This window comes from Podarcis filfolensis (assembly GCF_964270895.1).
Source record: "Podarcis filfolensis genome assembly, chromosome: 7".
Lineage (NCBI taxonomy): Eukaryota > Metazoa > Chordata > Lepidosauria > Squamata > Lacertidae > Podarcis > Podarcis filfolensis.
The window spans coordinates 76,270,651-76,289,158 of record NC_139603.1 but is presented as its reverse complement, the minus strand read 5'-3'; the positions used below and the strand labels follow the sequence as shown (position 1 = coordinate 76,289,158).

Genomic DNA, 18,508 nt, shown 5'->3' with positions numbered 1-18,508 from the left:
GGTTTAGGTACTACTCTCCAGAGCAGGAGAAAACAAGCTTGTTCCCTCTTCCATGTGACAGCCCTTAAGACATTTGAAGGTGGCTATCCCATCTTGAGAGTCCCATGGACTGCAAGAAGATCAAACCTATCCATTCTGAAGGAAATCAGTCCTGAGTGCTCACTGGAAGGACAGATCCCGAAGCTGAGGCTCCAATACTTTGGCCACCTCATGAGAAGAGAAGACTCCCTGGAAAAGACCCTGATGTTGGGAAAGATTGAGGGTACAAGGAGAAGGGGACGACAGAGGATGAGATGGTTGGACAGTGTTCTCGAAGCTATCAGCATGAGTTTGACCAAACTGCGGGAGGCAGTGGAAGACAGGAATGCCTGGCGTGCTCTGGTCCATGGGGTCCCGAAGAGTCAGACATGACTAAACGACTAAACAACAACAACAAAATCCCCTCTCCTTTTAGTCTCCTCTTTTCCAGGCTAAACATACTCAGCTCCTTCAACTGTTCCTCATAAGGCTTCTTGGTTCTTGGCCCACTTCTCAGTCCACGTTGCACCCCAAATGTTTGTGGGAGCCAGAACCCAAACCACATCTGGCATAAAGCATGAAGAAGCTCTTTCCTAGCTTGATACTGGTTTACTGATAAAGATCGTTGCAAATTTTTCCATTATATCCAATCTGGTGCAGAGTAATATGTTCCGGGAGTGTGAGGATTTCCACTTGCGCGATCAAACTCTCTCTCTCCCCCCCCCCCCGGCTCCCGTATGCACCCTAAATCTGTTCTGGGGATTTTTCCAACCCTCCAGAACAGATTTGGGGCATGCATGGTGTGTGTGGAATTGCATTGCACAAGTAGCAATCCTTGCACTAGTGGAACATGTTAGGTGAACACCATCCCATTTCAGCGTTCGAAACTCCCATTGTTCTAGGCATATTTTGTGACAGGGAACTTCTTTCATGTGAGCAGTTTCTGAGCTCTGGGCGCGGTACTGCACCTCAGATTTCAGCTTAAAACTGCCACTGCTGGAACGAAAAGAGGACCTTTTTCTGCCTCCCCACTTCCAGCCACTCTCTGAAGGCTGGAGAAGAGACCCTCATAAGAATATTAGGGGGTGGGCAGGGGAAGCGTGGCTTTGTTTTTTGCAGTCCTCAGACCATGTGAAAAATGAAGATTTTAGCTGCAGTTTATTCATTTTCATATGTGTGTATGTGTGTTTTAACATATCATTTTCAACAATTATTAAACATACTTTTATATCTTATACAATTTTTTTGACTTCCATCAATCACACCTGAAAATTTTCCAATCTTTTCACTTAATTTACATTTCTTACTTTCACTATTACATTTAAATATCATAACTAATGTCTCTCTTCTTTGCAATATTTTATATTTCGCCTTACAAAACTTCTTGTCGTCCTACTAGCGTGACTTGTTGATTACAGTTGCTCTTCAAATAGTTCATATATTTCTTCCAATCTTCTGCAAATCTCTGGTCCCGCAGGTTTCAAATCCTTCCTGTCATTTTATTCAATTCTGCGTAGTCCATTAATTTTGTCTGCCAATATGCAGTTCGTTCATTTTCAGCTTTGTATTCTTATCATAAAAAGCGCGCCTAGACATTCCGTTGCGGCGCCCATAACCTAGGTTTAAAGTGCCATTTAGCTCCTTGCTTTCATATCTCAGTTTCTAACACTGCCCAGTTCGCCAAATGCATGGACCATTTCCTGGCTGAAGCCGTGAGGCTCTGAACACAATCCAGTTAAACACTGTGTACTACCAAAGGTACTCTTTGTCTGAGCACTTGGTGGCTTAGGGTATGCTCTCATGCGTCTAGCTTCGAGCCGGCCACATGTAGTGACAACTGCCAAGCTGTCGCTAGGCGAAACATTTCTCACGCATCCGAGGACAGCAAATGGAGACAAATGTGGAGGCAAGTGTTGGCCCCGGCTTGCAGAAGACTTAACCCGCCCAAATAGTGCGGGATTCCTGCACTGCGAGGAAACAGCACAAGACACGAAGGTTCTCATGTTACAAGGCTGGCGAGTCGGCATGTTCCTGCTAGCAGTGGCGTGAGGGACTCTGTAGCCTCTCAGTGACCCCGAGCGAGTTAGTAAGGGTGTCTAGAACACCCAATCCCTTCTTTGTACTGACAGGAGGGTTATCTTAGGACAGCCACTCAGGGAATGACAACTAAATTGCCACAAGCGTGCAGCTGTTTGTGTCAGAGCGCCGGCACACCAACACACAAAAATGCTGTGCTTAGGAGCACAGCAAGCTGCCTTGCTGGAGGTATTTTAGCAGAGGTTGGGTGGCCATCCGCCATGGATGCTTTTGTTGCGATTCCTGCCTTGTGGGGGTTGGACTAGATGACCCTTGGCACCCCTTCCATTTCTACAGTTCTGTGATTCTATGAGTCACATAGAGCAGCGCACGGAAACGCCATTTACCTTCCTGCTGGAGTGGTACCTATTTATCTACTTGCACTTTGACGTGCTTTCGAACTGCTAGGTTGGCAGGAGCAGGGACCGAGCAACGGGAGCTCACCCCATCACAGGGATTCGAACCACCGACCTTCTGATCGGCAAGTCCTAGGCTCTGTGGTTTAACCCACAGCGCCACCTGCATCCCTTGCCTTTCCCCTACCCTGAAGCTATTTGCATTTCTAAACACCAGTCTGTACCTCAAATCTAGCTGGACGATGCAGGCTGCAGGTAAGCTTGAAAAAGAAATCAAGCGAGTTTCACCATCACGATGTGAATCCTCTGCAAGTTGCAGTACTTGAGGAACTGAGGACTCCTTGCCAATTCCAGCGTGGGCTGATCTGATCCCAGACTAGTGTATGAATTGAAACTCGGTTATCCCTTTGATCCATTAGCGGTTCCCAATTGGTGGTCCGTGGACTGGCTGCTATATAAACAAGCAGATCAGTGATTCCTAACACTCTGGTTGTTTTGACAGCATTCTCAGCTTAAAAAAAAAAGGGGGGGGGGACCAAAATGCATTTCAAATGTGTGTTGCAAGAGAGAATACTTTCAGGAATGCAGTGTCTTGAGTGACAATATTCCGATGCAGATTTAGTTGTGGGTTTAAAATGTGCTCAGGTTAATGCAGAAATGTGGGGTGGGGTGAGAGACACATGCAGAGAGGACATGGGCAGGAAATGGACTTATTCCATCCTTATCAAGCTTTAAGCATGAGCCATGGGTCTACATCTCCTTGAGTCCCATCAGGGGGAAAAGGGGGGGGTACAGTGGTACCTCGGGTTACAGACGCTTCAGGTTACAGACGCTTCAGGTTACAGACTCCGCTAACCCAGAAATAGTACCTCGGGTTAAGAATTTTGCTTCAGGATGAGAACAGAAATCGTGCTCCGGCAGCGCGACAGGAGCAGGAGGCCCCATTAGCTAAAGTGGTACCTCAGGTTAAGAACAGTTTGAGGTTAAGAACGGACCTCCGGAACTAATTAAGTACTTAACCCGAGGTACCACTGTATAAGTAAATATATTATTATTAATAATAATAATAATAATACTAATACTAATACTAATAATAATAATAATAATAATAATAATAATAATAATAAATGTTTCTTCTTGATCCCCATATTCCTGCAACTCTACAAGTCTATGATACTCAACATGCTGGAAAAAGCTGCGTTTGTTTTGGATTTTTAGCTCTCCTGTGCCCTCTGCTGGGAAGTGCTGGTCCTTGAATGCACACACCCAGGGCACTGTTGAGATGGACCTTTTACCTGGCAAAGCCTCTCCATCTGGCTAATCTTCAGGTGAACTCTCTCACCGAGAGCTGAAAGCTCTTAGCTCATACAGTTCCCTGCAGTATATCAATTGTTCATCAACTTCTGAATGGCCCTGCTTGTTGAAGGGTTAAAAAAACCCCCAAAAAAGCACTGCTACATGAGTAACAAGTGTTTTGGGTTTCTCTCATGCTACTAAACCCATGTGCAAAAACGCCTTGTGGCTTTTCCCCCTTATCTTCTGAATGCAACATCAACTGCTTTTAATTGAATTGGCTCACTTGGACCACTAAAGAAACAAGAGTCCAAATGATTCTTTGGCTCTCTTTTCTCCTGCTGATCCTTTCCTTCCTTTTATCTTCTTCTTCTAACATCAGCACGTGATAAAGTATGTTGAAAATGAGCTGGATTCTAGGATTCTGTGTTATAAATCAAGCACTGCCAGGAGTTGTTTTAGTTTTCCAGTGTATTTCTTATCAATAAACAATTTGGTGTGCCACGAGAACATTTTTATTCTGAAAGTGTGGCTCAGAGAAATAAGTTTGAGAACCACTGTATTAAACTAGTGTTTTATGTGAACACACATCAGGCTGGTACCTGCTGCCCTGCTTCTGCTGCAGTGTTGATGAAGCAAGAGTATCTGTGGAGAACAGGATGGTGCCAGACTTAGAAAAGCCTTTGGTCAGACTCGTCTTACATACTTCTGCTCAAAGAGCTCAAGGGACAATTATTGCAATTACTTTCTGTAATGAGCTGGCCTCTCTCTGTTTCTGTAGAGCTGAAGCCCAATAGTGTCAGATTTGCAAATGAATTCTGACCCAGCGGCTTAATGGGAGAGGTTGCCGGCTCCCTTTCCTTGGAAGGTTTCAAGAAAAGGAACAGGAGATATGAGGCATGCATTGAGGGTGGTCAGCCAGCTGGCTGAGAGGCCGAGCTGGTTCCTCAGAGCAGTTTCCGCCGTGAGCCTATCAAATTGGAACCAAGATGTGGCGAAGGTTTGCTGCTCCCAGTTTTCCTTTGAGTATAGACAGCCGCAAATGCTGTTAAGAGGTGTAAGAAAAGGAAAGAAATCACACTTTCATAGTAGACCTCCCTTTGGATTTTTGTTATGACCTGGCTAGGCCCGCACACATATCCTCTGTAAAAGAAGGGCTATGGCATTTGAGGGAACCCTTCCCGTATTGACTTGCCTACCACAGGACCTCAGTTGAGCAACAGAAGATTCTGGGCCATCTTCTGTCCTCAAAGGTGTGTATGGCTGTGTCTCTTACCCTGTAGAAACCCTCAGACTTTGTGACTTGCAGCCCTGGGTGGGGGGCTTCCTTGCTAAATGGAGGCAATTAGTTAGAGACCTCAGTTGGTAGAGATGAAACCTGTCTGTTCAAAGGGTGCTATGTTGGAAATAGTGCCTGAGAGCCCTGTGGTCTGGAGTCACGCTTTTAAGTTTACTTATTAAAATTACCTACGTGAGTTTGTGATGACGCAGTCAGTCAGATTGCAGAACAATTAGCAAACTCTTTGGATTAGTTAGCATATTATTCAGGAAGAAAGTCGATGTACCCATTCCATGTTGACAAAGTTAAACAAGATTAAATCACGCCTCAGAAGTTCAGACCAGCACCTTTCCTAACAGTCCTGTCACTTGTTGTTGTTGTTTAGTTGTGTCCGACTCTTCGTGACCCCACGGACCAGAGCACGCCAGGCACTCCTGTCTTCCACTGCCTCCTGCAGTTTGGTCAAACTCATGCTGGTAGCTTCGAGAACACTGTCCAACCATCTCGTCCTCTGTCGTCCCCTTCTCCTTGTGCCCTCCATCTTTCCCAACATCAGGGTCTTTTCCAGGGAGTCTTCTCTTCTCATGAGGTGGCCAAAGTATTGGAGCCTCAGCTTCGGGATCTGTCCTTCCAGTGAGCACTCAGGGCTGATTTCCTTCAGAATGGATAGGTTTGATCTTCTTGCAGTCCATGGGACTCTCAAGCGTCTCCTCCAGCACCACAATTCAAAAGCATCAATTCTTCGGCGATCAGCCTTCTTTTTGGTCCAGCTCTCACTTCCATACATCACTACTGGAAAAACCATGGCTTTAACTATATGGACCTTTGTGGGCAAGGTGATGTCACTATCAACTTCCAAGTTCGATGGCGCTCCAGGAAATGCTTGCTTCTCATCTAATCATTTCGCCACCTTTAGATAAGTGTCACAGCTTTTGCAAGGAAACCTTGAATAATATACTTTGATCCGATCTCGTCTGCTTGATGCAACCTCCAGTTTAAGTGAAATTGAATTATATAGCAGATACTGCAACTGGGACCTTCTGCATACCAAGCAGGGAATCTACTATTGTGAAACCCTCCCTCTAACGCCAACTTCTTGTTTCGTTCATTCCCCTTTAGGTTGGTACATTCAGGACCTGGGAAAGGCTCCCCCCAGGCCGGGATGGATTTGTCCTTTGCTACCCGTACGGGTACGCGGCAAGGAATCGAAAGCCATCTCTTCAGGACAGAGACCGGCAGGGACCTCTCGCTGTGGACGCGGAGCATAGTTCAGGGTTGCCACAACGCTGCGGAACTCTCAATGGAAATCACTACCGGTGAGCCAAAGCCATAGGGCCACAGTCGGCAACTATCCTTTGAAATAGGGGTAGGGAACCCACGGCTCCCCAGCAGCCATGACCCCTAGGTGGGAAAAGAGGGCACCATATTGCTTACCTCTGGTCTCTTTGCTGTCCAAAATGGCCAAGGGTTGCTGAAGGTCCCTTTGTCTGCTATATCCAGGAGTGAGCAAAACGAAGGGTTCTCTCACAATGTACAGTGGTACCTCGGGTTACAGACGCTTCAGGTTACAGACTCCGCTAACCCAGAAATAGTACCTTGGGTTAAGAACTTTGCTTCAGGATGAGAACAGAAATCGCGGCGCAGTGGCAGCGGGAGGCCCCATTAGCTAAAGTGGTACTTCAGGTTAAGAACAGTTTCAGGGTAGGAACGGACCTCCAGAACGAATCAAGTTCTTAACCCGAGGTACCACTGTATGCTGCTATTCGCACTAGGGAGAAGTGTGTTTTGAGAGCCTTTTGCTCTGTTCACGCAGAGCTGAATTATATAATCGAGGAGAACCCTCGAGTTCAGGAGTTCTGCTGCAAGCCACAGAGGCTGGGCTTATGGGGTGGGCTCCCAGACCCGCAGTTGCCGTAAGGAAGACTACGATACGACACGATAATCTTTATTGTCATTGTCCCATACAGAACAACCAAATTGAAAAAATCTACATCAGACGTTCAAAAACCAACAAGCCTGCTATCCCAACTATCCCAGCCTGGTTAGCCCCCTAAAAACTCTGATACCCCATAACTGAATACAATATACTCACATAGAGACTACCTTACACTGCGTTTAAAACCAAAATCGCATTTGGATAAAAACTGTTTCTCAGTTGGCTAGTCCTAGTCTTTATAACCCTGTACCTTCTTCCAGAAGGCAGAAGCTGAAAGAGATCATTTCTGGGGTGCGCACTATCCTGCACTATCTCTGCAGCTTTCTTATGGCACCTGGAAGCATAGATTTGATCCAAGGTGGGAAGAGTGCACCCAATTATTCTCTCTGCAGTCTTTACACCTTGGACAGCGTTGTTTTTTCCCTGACCGTGTGGTTCACAGACCAGGTGGTTCCTAGTTTGTGTCCCAGCTATTGTGAGCCAAGGCGCCTGTCACAGAAATTTTGCCTGTCACAGGCCAATTTGCAGGTTCAGAGAGCCTATTAACCCCCCCATGCTTTTAATTATTACTATTATATACAGCTGCAGTCGGTATTACCTGCCTTCCAGGTATCTTCTCGGCTCCTGCTGATGCTCAGCCACGTATGCTGAAATATTAGCGCTATGCTGTTTTCCTGCTTGCAGTTATCGGAGCCTGTTTTCAGTTATCATGGAGCCAATTAGTTCCCTATCCCCAAGCTTCTCTGCAAGCTAGAACCAAAATATTCAAAAGCCTTCAAATAGGCTCCTGACTACCCACCCATTAACTATTACCAACTCATTTGTGTTTTTCCCTTCAGCTTGCACCTACAAAAGCCAGGAATGCCGTCTGACCATTCATTACGAACACGGATTCTCCCTCGCAGCTGAACCCCAAGATGGTGCCTTCCCCAAAACCATTCTACAGTTTCCCTACGAGAAGCTAAAAATGTCCTCGGATGATGGGATTCGGATGCTTTACTTAGACTTTGGAGGAAAGGAAGGAGAAATTGTAAGATTTTTATTTTTGTATTTCCCCCGCGTTGCCGTGAATATAGGTTGTTGTCGTTTGTAGCATCTGATCCTTCGATAAATGTTTTGTTACTGGGTGACAGTGATTGTGCAGCGCTGTGCTGCGAATCAGGTGCTTAAGTCTTTGAAAAAGCAGGTGTCATGTCACAATTCCTAGAAATCAGGAGACAACTCCTTGCAGGCCTGAAGGTAGATAGGCAAGGCTATGTGTACGCTACAGGTTTTTTTAAAGATGAAGTTTCTGATCCTGGGCAACACAAATTTTGCAGCAAGAATATCTGCCACTTGTATAAAATATACAAAACCAAATAAGCACAGCTTTCGCTTGATTGAAGTATTTACCATATAGTAAAGTAATTTAAGTCACAGGTTTAATGTGCATTACCATTGCACAGGACCAGTGAACAACCTAGAGGGAGAAACGATGGAGCTTGACTGCAAAGTTCCCATTATCTTTTCCTGGAAAATGAATGGGGATAGCTCAGCTAGGGGAATCCCATTTCTAAGCATACACTCATTTTCAGCTTAGGACAATTCATCTCCTCTTTATCCATAGTCAGATGGGCAAATGCTCCTACAAAGGGTAGGAGTCAATGTCCTATTCCTTTACTTTGAAACCGGCTACTGGAGGTGCACCTAAGGTTAGCTTCTCCCCCACCACCTTGCTCCAACTACCGGAAGATCGGCAAAAACAAGGATCAGCTGCATAGTCAGGAGAGAGAAGAGCTACATTTGACATCTCCAGCCATTGCTTTGCAGAATTGCTTTTTTGCAGCCCTATGGACCACCTGTCTGATTTAGCCTGCTGCGTAAGTCACCTTCAAAGTGATGCTTCATTCTAGTTTTGAGCTTACTGTAAGGATACTGATAACTCCCCTCCCCATACGATCAAAAATAAAATTGTGGGTTGCATCGAAAGATCCCATTTCTGCTTACGGAACCATTCGTTTTGTTAGCAAGGAACCTTTGGATGCAACCCACATTTCCTTCTGTGTACATCCTTTACTGAGTCATACTTCTTCTCTCTTCTGATTTCAGCAACTGGACCTTCACTCTTGTCCAAAGCCAATTGTGTTCGTCATTCATTCATTCCTTTCGGCCAAGATTACAAGACTTGGGTTGGTAGCATAAGCACAGTCTGAAGGAAGAACGGAGGAGCTGCCTGCACAATCTAAATGGCAAGGGACATCTCGGCAACAGCAGAAGCTGCTAGGGATATATATATATATAAATATTCTGCACAGGAGCAATGCCCAACGTTTGGACCAGCTACAAAAACGGAGCACAGAAAGGAGGAAGAGTTGCCGAGATGCCCGAGAGCAGGACATTTGCTTCGACTAACACACTGCAGAGGGAAACAAAACTGATGGCTTGTAAATAAAGGAAATAAATAAATAATTGAAGGAGTAAATAGCTTAATATTACAGTGTGGCATTTCCAGTATACATAACTGTGCCTCTGGCAGTGCTAAGAGAGCAGTAGTTTTCAAACTGGGCTCTGAGAAACTGTGGGATGCCTCAGTTAGAAAATCAGCAATGTGAGAACAGCTGCCCTGAAGTCCACCATTTCCCCTGGCATCGCCCAGCCGCAGTGGAGCAACGGTCAACTTTAGGGTTCCCTCTCTGTTTATGTAGCATGACAACTACTCCCCAAAGATGGGGCTGGCAGTCTTTGTGGACTGATAAGTGTGTGTCCCAAAACATCCCAGAAATCTGCAGCCCATTGTGGGTGAGGAGAATCGGTTGAACACAGATGTGGGCAGGGGTTCTGAGAGTATGCAGTTTGAAAACCACTGATGAGTGAAAATAAGGGCTAGGCAGATAGACAGAAGATCTGGTGAAAAGTTGTCAAGATCTTGTGCACCCGTGGACTTTGTCTCCGCTGAGCCATCTTTCCGTTTTCAGAAAACTCCACTTTCCTGCCATTAATGCACCAGCCAGAGTAGTTTGCTTATCCAGACAAAGGTGGAAATGGTTTGGAAATCTAGTTCTCTGTGAACATTGCACAAAAGGGCACTATTCCCAGGTGGAGAGGTCAGGCTGAGGCAGCGTTGCCAAGCCAGACCAGAGCAGGAGGAAACCTCAGAATTGTCCTTAAGTACTGTAGCTTAAGGGTTACAATGGCCACATGTAACATTCAGCTGTAGAAGCTGCTGTGCCCGTTCAATTAATAAATCCAAGCTAACTTTCGTAAAATGGTGTTGCTCAGTAATAACTTGTGGTGAGAGAAACAGTCTACATGAAATTATGTGATGCATTTCAAATCTTTTACTCTAAAGACATTGAAGGCAGCGAAGATCCTTCTGGAAGAATTTTCAGATGGGGAGGCTCATTTTGAATTGAGCTTCGGCTAAAGGTCCTTCAGTGGTGATGCTTTCTGCTGATAGGCTTCCCATGAGCCAAGGCGCAAGGGAAAGGTTCTTTAATTCCTTCCTTCCCAGCAACAAGCTTTGGCAACCCTATATTATGCCATTTCACTCCCATTTGCTGGCTTCTTGACCCAAGTATAGATCTGAACAGCTGCGGTGTTCAGCAGCACTCGGGAGCAGCCAATTGCCATGGCAAAGTACCGTTTTATTGGGCTGGAGCAGACCCAGGGAAGCGGGTGGACTTAATTCAGTCATAACTAACTTGTCCATTGATGTCAATGGGTCTCCTCCGTGTATGACTTGGTTGGATACGACCCACAAAGAATCCTGCTTGAATGCAGTCTTCCAAATGCATCAAAACTAAAACCCTATCTTGCACACACACACACACACACACACACACACACACAGGCAGAAAATGTGATCGGGAGACCCTGAGCTGGTGGCTTTCAGTATAACAATTATCCTTATTATTCATGCTTCCTGGAACACTGCTCATTTTTTCGATGCTGATTCCCTCTGACAGACAAAAGGGAGCTCAGTTGTGTTTCATTTTAATTGTGTTCCCTGGAAGTGGGACACGGCAACTAAATCTCTTTTTAGAGTTATTTTTGTACATGGGGGGAAATACATTGTTTTATATACAGAAGATACTGAACGGGATCCGTATTACGGTGCAGATCTTAACCATGGCTAACGGAGCAAATGTTGCTAAGCACATCATGCACTTAACTTCATCCAGAACTGAGCATTAAGCCAGAGTTTCCTAACCAGGGTTTGAAGCTAAATAATAAAACCCTGGTTATAGAGTATTTGCTTAGTATTAATAACAGCTATGCCTGATACTGGTGTAATTGTTATTGATGGTAAATGCAGGCATGGTGCAGGCAGGGGAGGGAATGTACTGAAGCCCTTGAGAAGAGAGGGATATAATAGCGGTCTTCCATAAAGAGGTCTAACAACCCCTTTCTGTCAATGTAGTATTTCTCTGATCTAGAGCCCCATGTGCGCACAGAAGACTCTATGGGCTTCCATGTTTCACTTGAATGGACTTAGGAGTGGAATGCATCCCGGGTTAGGTCTCGTTCCTGCATTTAAAGCATAGGAACACCTTTGCAGGTAAGAGATCTCCGTAAGTGGAATAAGGGTGTCCATGTCAGTTGAAGGATGATAGAGGGATATGTAAGGCTGGGCTGGATTTTTTTCTTTTTGTGAAAAATAAAGGAACATGCAAATATACAGATGGAGAGCCATCAATCCATGCACTTGCCAACGTCACACAAAATACAAGTCCTTCGTTCAATACAACTGAAATTGCAAAGGGAGAGTGTTTATGGATTTGAATGACAAAAAATAAGCCAGAATTACTGTGTATTGTAGGGAAAGTAAATGCATGTGTAAATTATACTGTCCTTAAACACTTTTTTAAAAATCACTGGAATGTTAAAGATATACCTTCATTGTAAATAATCAGAATTTATCTATTAGTTATCAATTAATAAATAACACAGTATGTCATGTAATTTACGGTGCTCAGATTACAATATAAAGAATAAGCAAATAATTTGCAAAGAGAAAAAAATGTTATATATTTATAGACAAATTAAATACAGATTTTGGATCGACTCATATTTGGTTGGAGTTGATAGAACGAATTATACGGCGCTACTCAAGATTTGTAAGAATTTAGTTTAAAATATTTATATTTTAGAGGAAAAAATACTATATTTAATAAAAAATTCATTTACTGGAGTTTTTGTGGGGTTATAATTTATATGGCAAGAACAGAATGCTCTGAGAAACCATTATAGTTACATTCAGTGACGCTAGCTTGATTAACCCCAATGGAATTTCTACAACTGAGTTTTGGCTTGATAGCAGCAATTATTCTAGCTAAGTCTCCTTTTACAATTATCTCCCTTGAATCTTCTGAAACTGGTTGAAACTTATTGTGCACATCTTTGCTGTGACTGAGGCATTCTGGTTCATCTTGGTTCATCTATGGGGGTCAGCAGTCAGATCTAGAGGAAGAATATTCTTAACCATGGCCTTTTGGTTCAGGGTTTTTCAACAAAAGCCACTGTTCTTGACAGTTAATTTGTTATCAAGCGCAAGAGGGTTTTGTCTATCTTGTAAAACTTTTATGGCTAGTTGGTTAACCACAAGGAAGGTACTGACAAGAGTTATGCGCCTAGTAAATCAGGCAAACAGGAAAAGAAGATAACGCGTCAACCACTTAGAAACCTAGCTTTTATTTTCTAAATAAAAAAGCTGTACAAGCCGCATATAAAAAAAAGCATAGAAGATTTGATTGTGTTATTTATACAGTTTGAAATAATAATTGTGTGTGTATATATATACACACATACACAGCTATATACACATAAGGCTCAATTCAAAGCCATTTTTTAAATGTCAGAGATCTTTGAGGGTATTACACTGCAGGAATCACTGGTTTAAGGGACTCCCACAATGTAACAAGGCACTCCCACACTGTCCACTTAATGTGCTGTGCTTGCTCAAAATTGCCATCCTGGAATAGCAGTGGTTTTAGCACATGTCATTTCTCCTTGCTCTTGTCTAAAACCCATTCAATGACCTGTAAAAAACATCCGAAGAAACGCATTTAGGATTAAAAATGAACATAAAGAGGTGTAAAATGATGCAATACAGAAATGTTGAATCTAATTAATACTGGGGCGGTTCTTTATAATTCAAGAATCTTCAAAAAAAACATGATAGCCAACAACTATTACCAAACTCTGAATTCGCGAAACAAAGGCAGATATTCGGCTGGGCAAACAAACCATTTTACAGGTCACATTCCACAAATTAATACTAAGGGGAGAATTTGGTCATCTTACAGACTCATCCAGCAGCCCAATGAAGCCACTATTTGAGGCAATTCAATCTAGATAACCTTGAGAACCACTTTGATAACCCAAGCCAAGCCTCAGTACTATTTGTAATATTCTCCAGTACAGAAAACATAATCTGGACACGTAAGAGAGTCTCACCTGTTTAACATTGCTGGTTGCAGCTTTCTTCATTTCATCAAATAGTCCCCTAGATGTTTTCAGATCCTAAATAAGAACCATACTGCATCACAAGCGGAAAACTTAATGGATCGCAGTGTTAGATTTAAGGTTAGCAAGAAGGAATAGATGTATTAATATTCTGGAAAACAAAGCACTACATTAACACCAAAATGCATAAACTTTAATGGATGACAGCTGGCCTGCAGTTCATAAAAGCTTATGCCATAATAAATGAGTTACTTTTTAAGGTGATACAAGTCTCTGATTTTTTTTATCGCATACAGACTAACACAGCTATCCCACTGGAAATAGCAACAAATGGTAGTAAAAGCTGTATTGAACATTTCCAAATTTTGATATTCCACAGCCAAACAAACTAGTAAAATTAAAATTAAAAAACCCCAATGCTCAGTGTTTTTATTTCTTTTTACTCCCCTGGCTACTGAGTCCTCTTAGCATATTTTTGCGTCTTGTCTTTGCACTCCACTCATTTGTCCACATTGCTACTGAACCCAATTTGCTATTTCAACCCCCAGATTTCGTGTGTGAGCATTCCTGAAATCATTGTGCCAGGTGCGGTGTTGCGATGCTTAATCAAAATAACGTGGGTCACCTATGCAATGAAACAGTAGCATAGGCTAATGGGGCAGAGCGGGGCTGAGGACTGTTAAGAGCGCTGGTGGAGGAAAATGGCACAGAGGATAGTATTCAAGCAATGTGAATCTGATTGCAGCAAGTGCCCAGAAACCACCACAAAATGGAATGAAAAAGGACACCGAACAAGGCACTTTGGCTCATCCCTAACAGAAGTGCATAATACTCTTAATCTCGGGGTCCCTTCCATAGCTGTCAATTTACAGATTTGAAAATAAGGGACCAGCAGCCTCAAAAATAAGGGATCAGCAGCCAAAATAAGGAATTTTCCAAGCACAGGTATGTTCAACTTCTGAGCCCCTCCGAGCCAAAGGCAGAAAGCCCAGCCAGCAGCCAAATGAAGCCTCAAGTGGTGGTTCCCACAGCACAGCAACCCGGCAAAGGAGGCGCAGCAAGTAAAACCACCGTCACCTCTCCACTGGGAAGCGCTGAGCAAAGGCGAGTCCCCAGGCAACGCGGCCAATTTGATCGGCACAAGGCATGCAAGCTCCACCCCCCAGTCATTTTTAGACTCCTTATTGGGTGAGCAATGCAGCCAAGCAACACAATTAGAGCCTCCCTCCTCCCTGGCCGGCAGGGAGGGAGGGAGAGGAGCTGCTTCCTTTGAAACCCGGGAAATTTAAGGGACATCATCAATAAGGGACAACAGCGGGACACAGCGCTGGGATAAGGGAGTTTCCCGCCAAATAAGGGACGGTTGACAGCTATGGTCCCTTCCAACTCTACAATTCTATGATTCTAAGTCGATAAAAAGAAGGCCAGTTTGAGGGCAGAATACCGTACTTTTCTGTGTATAAGACTTGGTTCTTTTCTTTAAAAATAATGCTAAAAAGTGGGGGTCGTCTTATACATGGATAGTCCATAGGGTGGGCGCTTGATTGGTTGCTGCTATGGCTGTCAGCGGCTATTGGGCGTGTTATTGGTTGCTGCGTCAATGGCTAGTGTTAATAGGCTGACACTGTGGCAATCGGGCGGGCGATTGGCAGATTCTGCCGGCGAGGGGACAGATGATGAGAGGCAGATTTTTGGATGCGTGCAGGTGAGCAAAAAAATCCTCTGTGCCATCTCCTTCCATTTTTAAAATTTGAGTCCCCCTTGGGGGGCGTCTTATACATGGAAAAGTACGGTATATCCCACAGGCCACCCTTCCTTGTCAACATATCAAACCATAACACAATCACGCACTGTTCTGCGCATGCTGGAGAAAAGTACCTTTAGATAATACTTGGATATCTCAAACAGACGCTGGCTGCACGCCGCAAAGCATTTGTGATCTTCAGCAATGCCGTGCTCCTTGAGGGTTTTTGCCACCACCTCCTTCAGCATCTTGAAGAGAAGCATTGGCAATGTATTGCACTTCTGAAGCCCGACGCTCCACTTTCAAATCCACATTTTTTATCAGAGCAAAACCATGCTACTAACCAAGGGGCCTGGGCACCAGCATTTCTCAGCTCAGCCCTGCTATACAGTCAGTGCCTGCAGCATTTTCACAGGTAACACATCTAAGCGAAATTTAGGCTTACGATCCACTCAAAAGGAAGCTGCAAAGATCAAAGCTGCCTGGTGAATATAAACTCTATGTTGCATGTGGACACCTACACACATTTTGCTGCAATCGTATCTTTGCAGGCTTAGGTGCCAGACTAAAACATGATAGATGTCCCAGTGAAAGATGTAATTATGATGTGACCCCCTCATGCTAGAGCAAGTAACAAAACTTGTTCCGATTCTTTTTTTATTTGAACAAGCAAACAGATCGCTTGTTTACCTACCTCACAGGAATATGAATAAAATATTCATATTGTCCTTTGAAGATGAAACACTAGCTGCTAGGCATTAAAAAATAAATAAAAAACCTTTCACATACAAACACAACATCCTTGTTTGGATTTTTATTTCGTTGTTGTTGTTTTATCCTCTTTTAATGTCTCTTCCCACCCCCCCTTTGACTAATTACTTAAGCTGACAGTTCCCTGTACTGAAACTATTCTCCATCTAGGGATAAAATGGATATTGTCTTCTGCTGCCTAAGTGCATAAACAAGCATTTCCCAGAGCTTAAGAAACTGTGCACTAACTCTGTAATATGAACTATTTATAATGCCGCGCTATTGCTCACTGCTCAGAACAAAACTAAAATACACGTATCCTTGGGGCATGTGCAGAGTACAAGCGGAACTGAGTTTCTTGGCAACAGGAACAGCATGGGAATTTGAAGAAAAGACTCAAAAGGCTGGCCAAAGAGGATGGCAAGTAATTTGTTAAATTTATGGCTCAAATCTTCGCCCTGCCTTATTCAATCTAGGGACAGCAAAAGAAAAGACAGAACTTCATTTTAGCTATCCGGAAAAGTTATTTACCCGTGTATGCTTCTGAGATCTCGATTCCCTTGTGGGCTTCGATGTTTCTGCCTTTCCCCCACACCTCTGGCTTGCTGAGCTGCTCTTTAGGGCTGCTTTATGCATCCGACTGTGAGACTGTTTCACAGCTACTGAAGGCAGAGAGACTGAAATCTCCTGGCATTGCCTTGTGACAACTCCTGAATGGCGACTCCCGCTGCTTCCGCTTGCCTGGGACAAGAGAGAATCTGTACTTTCAGATTTCCGCAACCTAGAAAGAAGAGTTGAGGGAACAAAACAGACGTTAAGATTATTCTGTTCTGTACGTGGCTCGATTTGTCATTAAAACACCTCAGATCGTGTCAGACGCCAGCAATTAGAAATTATCCATCTGAAACAAGAGAGAAAACATAACACATTTCTGCATCTGATCTTTCATCCAATCTGGCAGTGAGTTATCTAAACAGAACCAGTTTGGTGGGGCGTGACCCTCGCCCGGCATCTTGCATCACGCAGCCCTATGGAGCTTAAGCAAAAATGCCTTCGGGTCCTGTTTCAACATATTCAAAGCTAACGAAAGGTTATCGCACAGGAAAAATAAGGCAGGGAGGGAGGAATTAGCAAAAGAGGATTAAGATTATCTGAACATTATGCCACAGAAATCTCTTCGGAATGAAAAGAGAGCTGAATTTACACATACTCAAAATATCTCACTTTTTTTTTTAAAGAAGTGTAGCATATTACCACTAGCATAGCTGGGGTTGGGGGTGCACTGGGCGGCCACTTACCACTTGAGGGGGGGGCGGCGCCTGCAGCACACCCGAGCCCGAATGCCTGAGCAGCTAGCTACACCGCTGCATATTACCTCTTGTTGGGATGAAAGCCATCCAGGTCCTTTGATCTGTGTTTCAACCTAGATGCCTCTGTTTGCAGCTCCCTCTGCAAAGATTCCCCATCGGGGACACTCCCGGGCTCTGACAAAACCACAGGAGATGGCAGAGGGCTCAGTGCACAGGGCACGGGACAGGACTCCTTTGTGCAGGTGGTCTGCGTTTCGTAACGGATAAGGCGAGTCTGAAGTTCAGCAAACGCCACGTCTCTCTCCAAAGCTCTCCTGTTGTCCAGGCAGTATCTAAAGCGAAAAATGAAACAGCTTCAGAAGCCTGAGAGGAGCACTGCAGAAGAACGGAGGTGTTTTCCTAATTAAGGGATAACTTAGTACCCCTTGTTTATGTTTCGGTATGAGACTGTCTCCCCTTATTTGAATTGCTAGTGAACCTCTGAAAAGGTCCTCCTGCAGTCTGCTATGATACGGGACAAAAACTGACCTCATGGATCAAACCGCCTTCCACCACACCTCAACCCACAATTCGCTGGCATCAAAAAGAATGCTGTTTGTATATCCTATGCGTGCTTACTCAGAAGTAGGTCCCACTAGGCTCCATGGAGCTTGCTTCCTAGTCAGTGGGTTTAGGATTCCAGCCTAAAAGAAGCCAGATGGTTTACAACTGTTCTCTTCCTCAGCATGTTTCCAGCAATGCTGTAACGAAGTTGTTGTTTTGCTGTGTTATTATGAAATTGTCTTTGTAGTGTTTGTTTGAAATGCACCCCGGTTTCTTCGTTGTAAGCTGCTTTGAGCATGGGGTGTGTGTGTGTGTGTGTGTGTGTGTGCGCAGCATACAAATAAAATGAAGGAATGGATATTCCATCTATCAGGTAATCCCCAGTTTGAACCTGTGTCTGCCATGAATGAACTCGTCAGGTGGCCTTATGCAAGCCTCTGTCTCTTGGCGTCAGTCCTCCCCATCTGTAAAATGGGGGATAGTAATGGCAGATCCTGAAGCTGAGGCTCCAATACTTTGGCCACCTCATGAGAAGAGAAGACTCCCTGGAAAAGACCCTGATGTTGGAAAAGATGGAGGGCAAGGAGAAGGGGATGACAGAGGACCAGATGTTTGGACAGTGTTCTTGAAGCTACCAGCATGAGTTTGACCAAACTGCAGGAGGCAGTGGAAGACAGGAGTGCCTGGCGTGCTCTGGTCCATGGGGTCACGACGAGTTGGACACGACTAAACAACAACAACAATGACTTGCCTTAACAG

General features: G+C 44.2%; 2 protein-coding genes across 2 annotated transcripts in view; one reads left to right on the top strand and one right to left on the bottom strand.

The window, feature by feature from the left end:
- Nucleotides 1–12,128, top strand: part of SNTB1 (syntrophin beta 1) — a 107,338-nt gene extending 95,210 nt beyond the window's left edge. The window contains exons 5-7 of the mRNA XM_083622097.1: nucleotides 6,142–6,338; nucleotides 7,798–7,988; nucleotides 9,047–12,128. Coding sequence (XP_083478223.1) covers nucleotides 6,142–6,338; nucleotides 7,798–7,988; nucleotides 9,047–9,139 — 481 coding nt within the window. The 3' untranslated portion in view covers nucleotides 9,140–12,128. The remainder of the gene's footprint in view (nucleotides 1–6,141; nucleotides 6,339–7,797; nucleotides 7,989–9,046) is intronic.
- Nucleotides 12,129–12,609: 481 nt separating this feature from the next.
- The window catches only part of MTBP (MDM2 binding protein), a 30,367-nt gene continuing 24,468 nt past the window's right edge, over nucleotides 12,610–18,508 (bottom strand). Inside the window, exons 18-22 of the mRNA XM_083621962.1 lie at nucleotides 17,272–17,538; nucleotides 16,428–16,677; nucleotides 15,281–15,394; nucleotides 13,394–13,459; nucleotides 12,610–12,975 (exon numbers count right to left, since the gene is read on the bottom strand). Of these exons, the coding sequence (XP_083478088.1) occupies nucleotides 12,937–12,975; nucleotides 13,394–13,459; nucleotides 15,281–15,394; nucleotides 16,428–16,677; nucleotides 17,272–17,538 (736 nt within the window). The 3' untranslated portion in view covers nucleotides 12,610–12,936. The remainder of the gene's footprint in view (nucleotides 12,976–13,393; nucleotides 13,460–15,280; nucleotides 15,395–16,427; nucleotides 16,678–17,271; nucleotides 17,539–18,508) is intronic.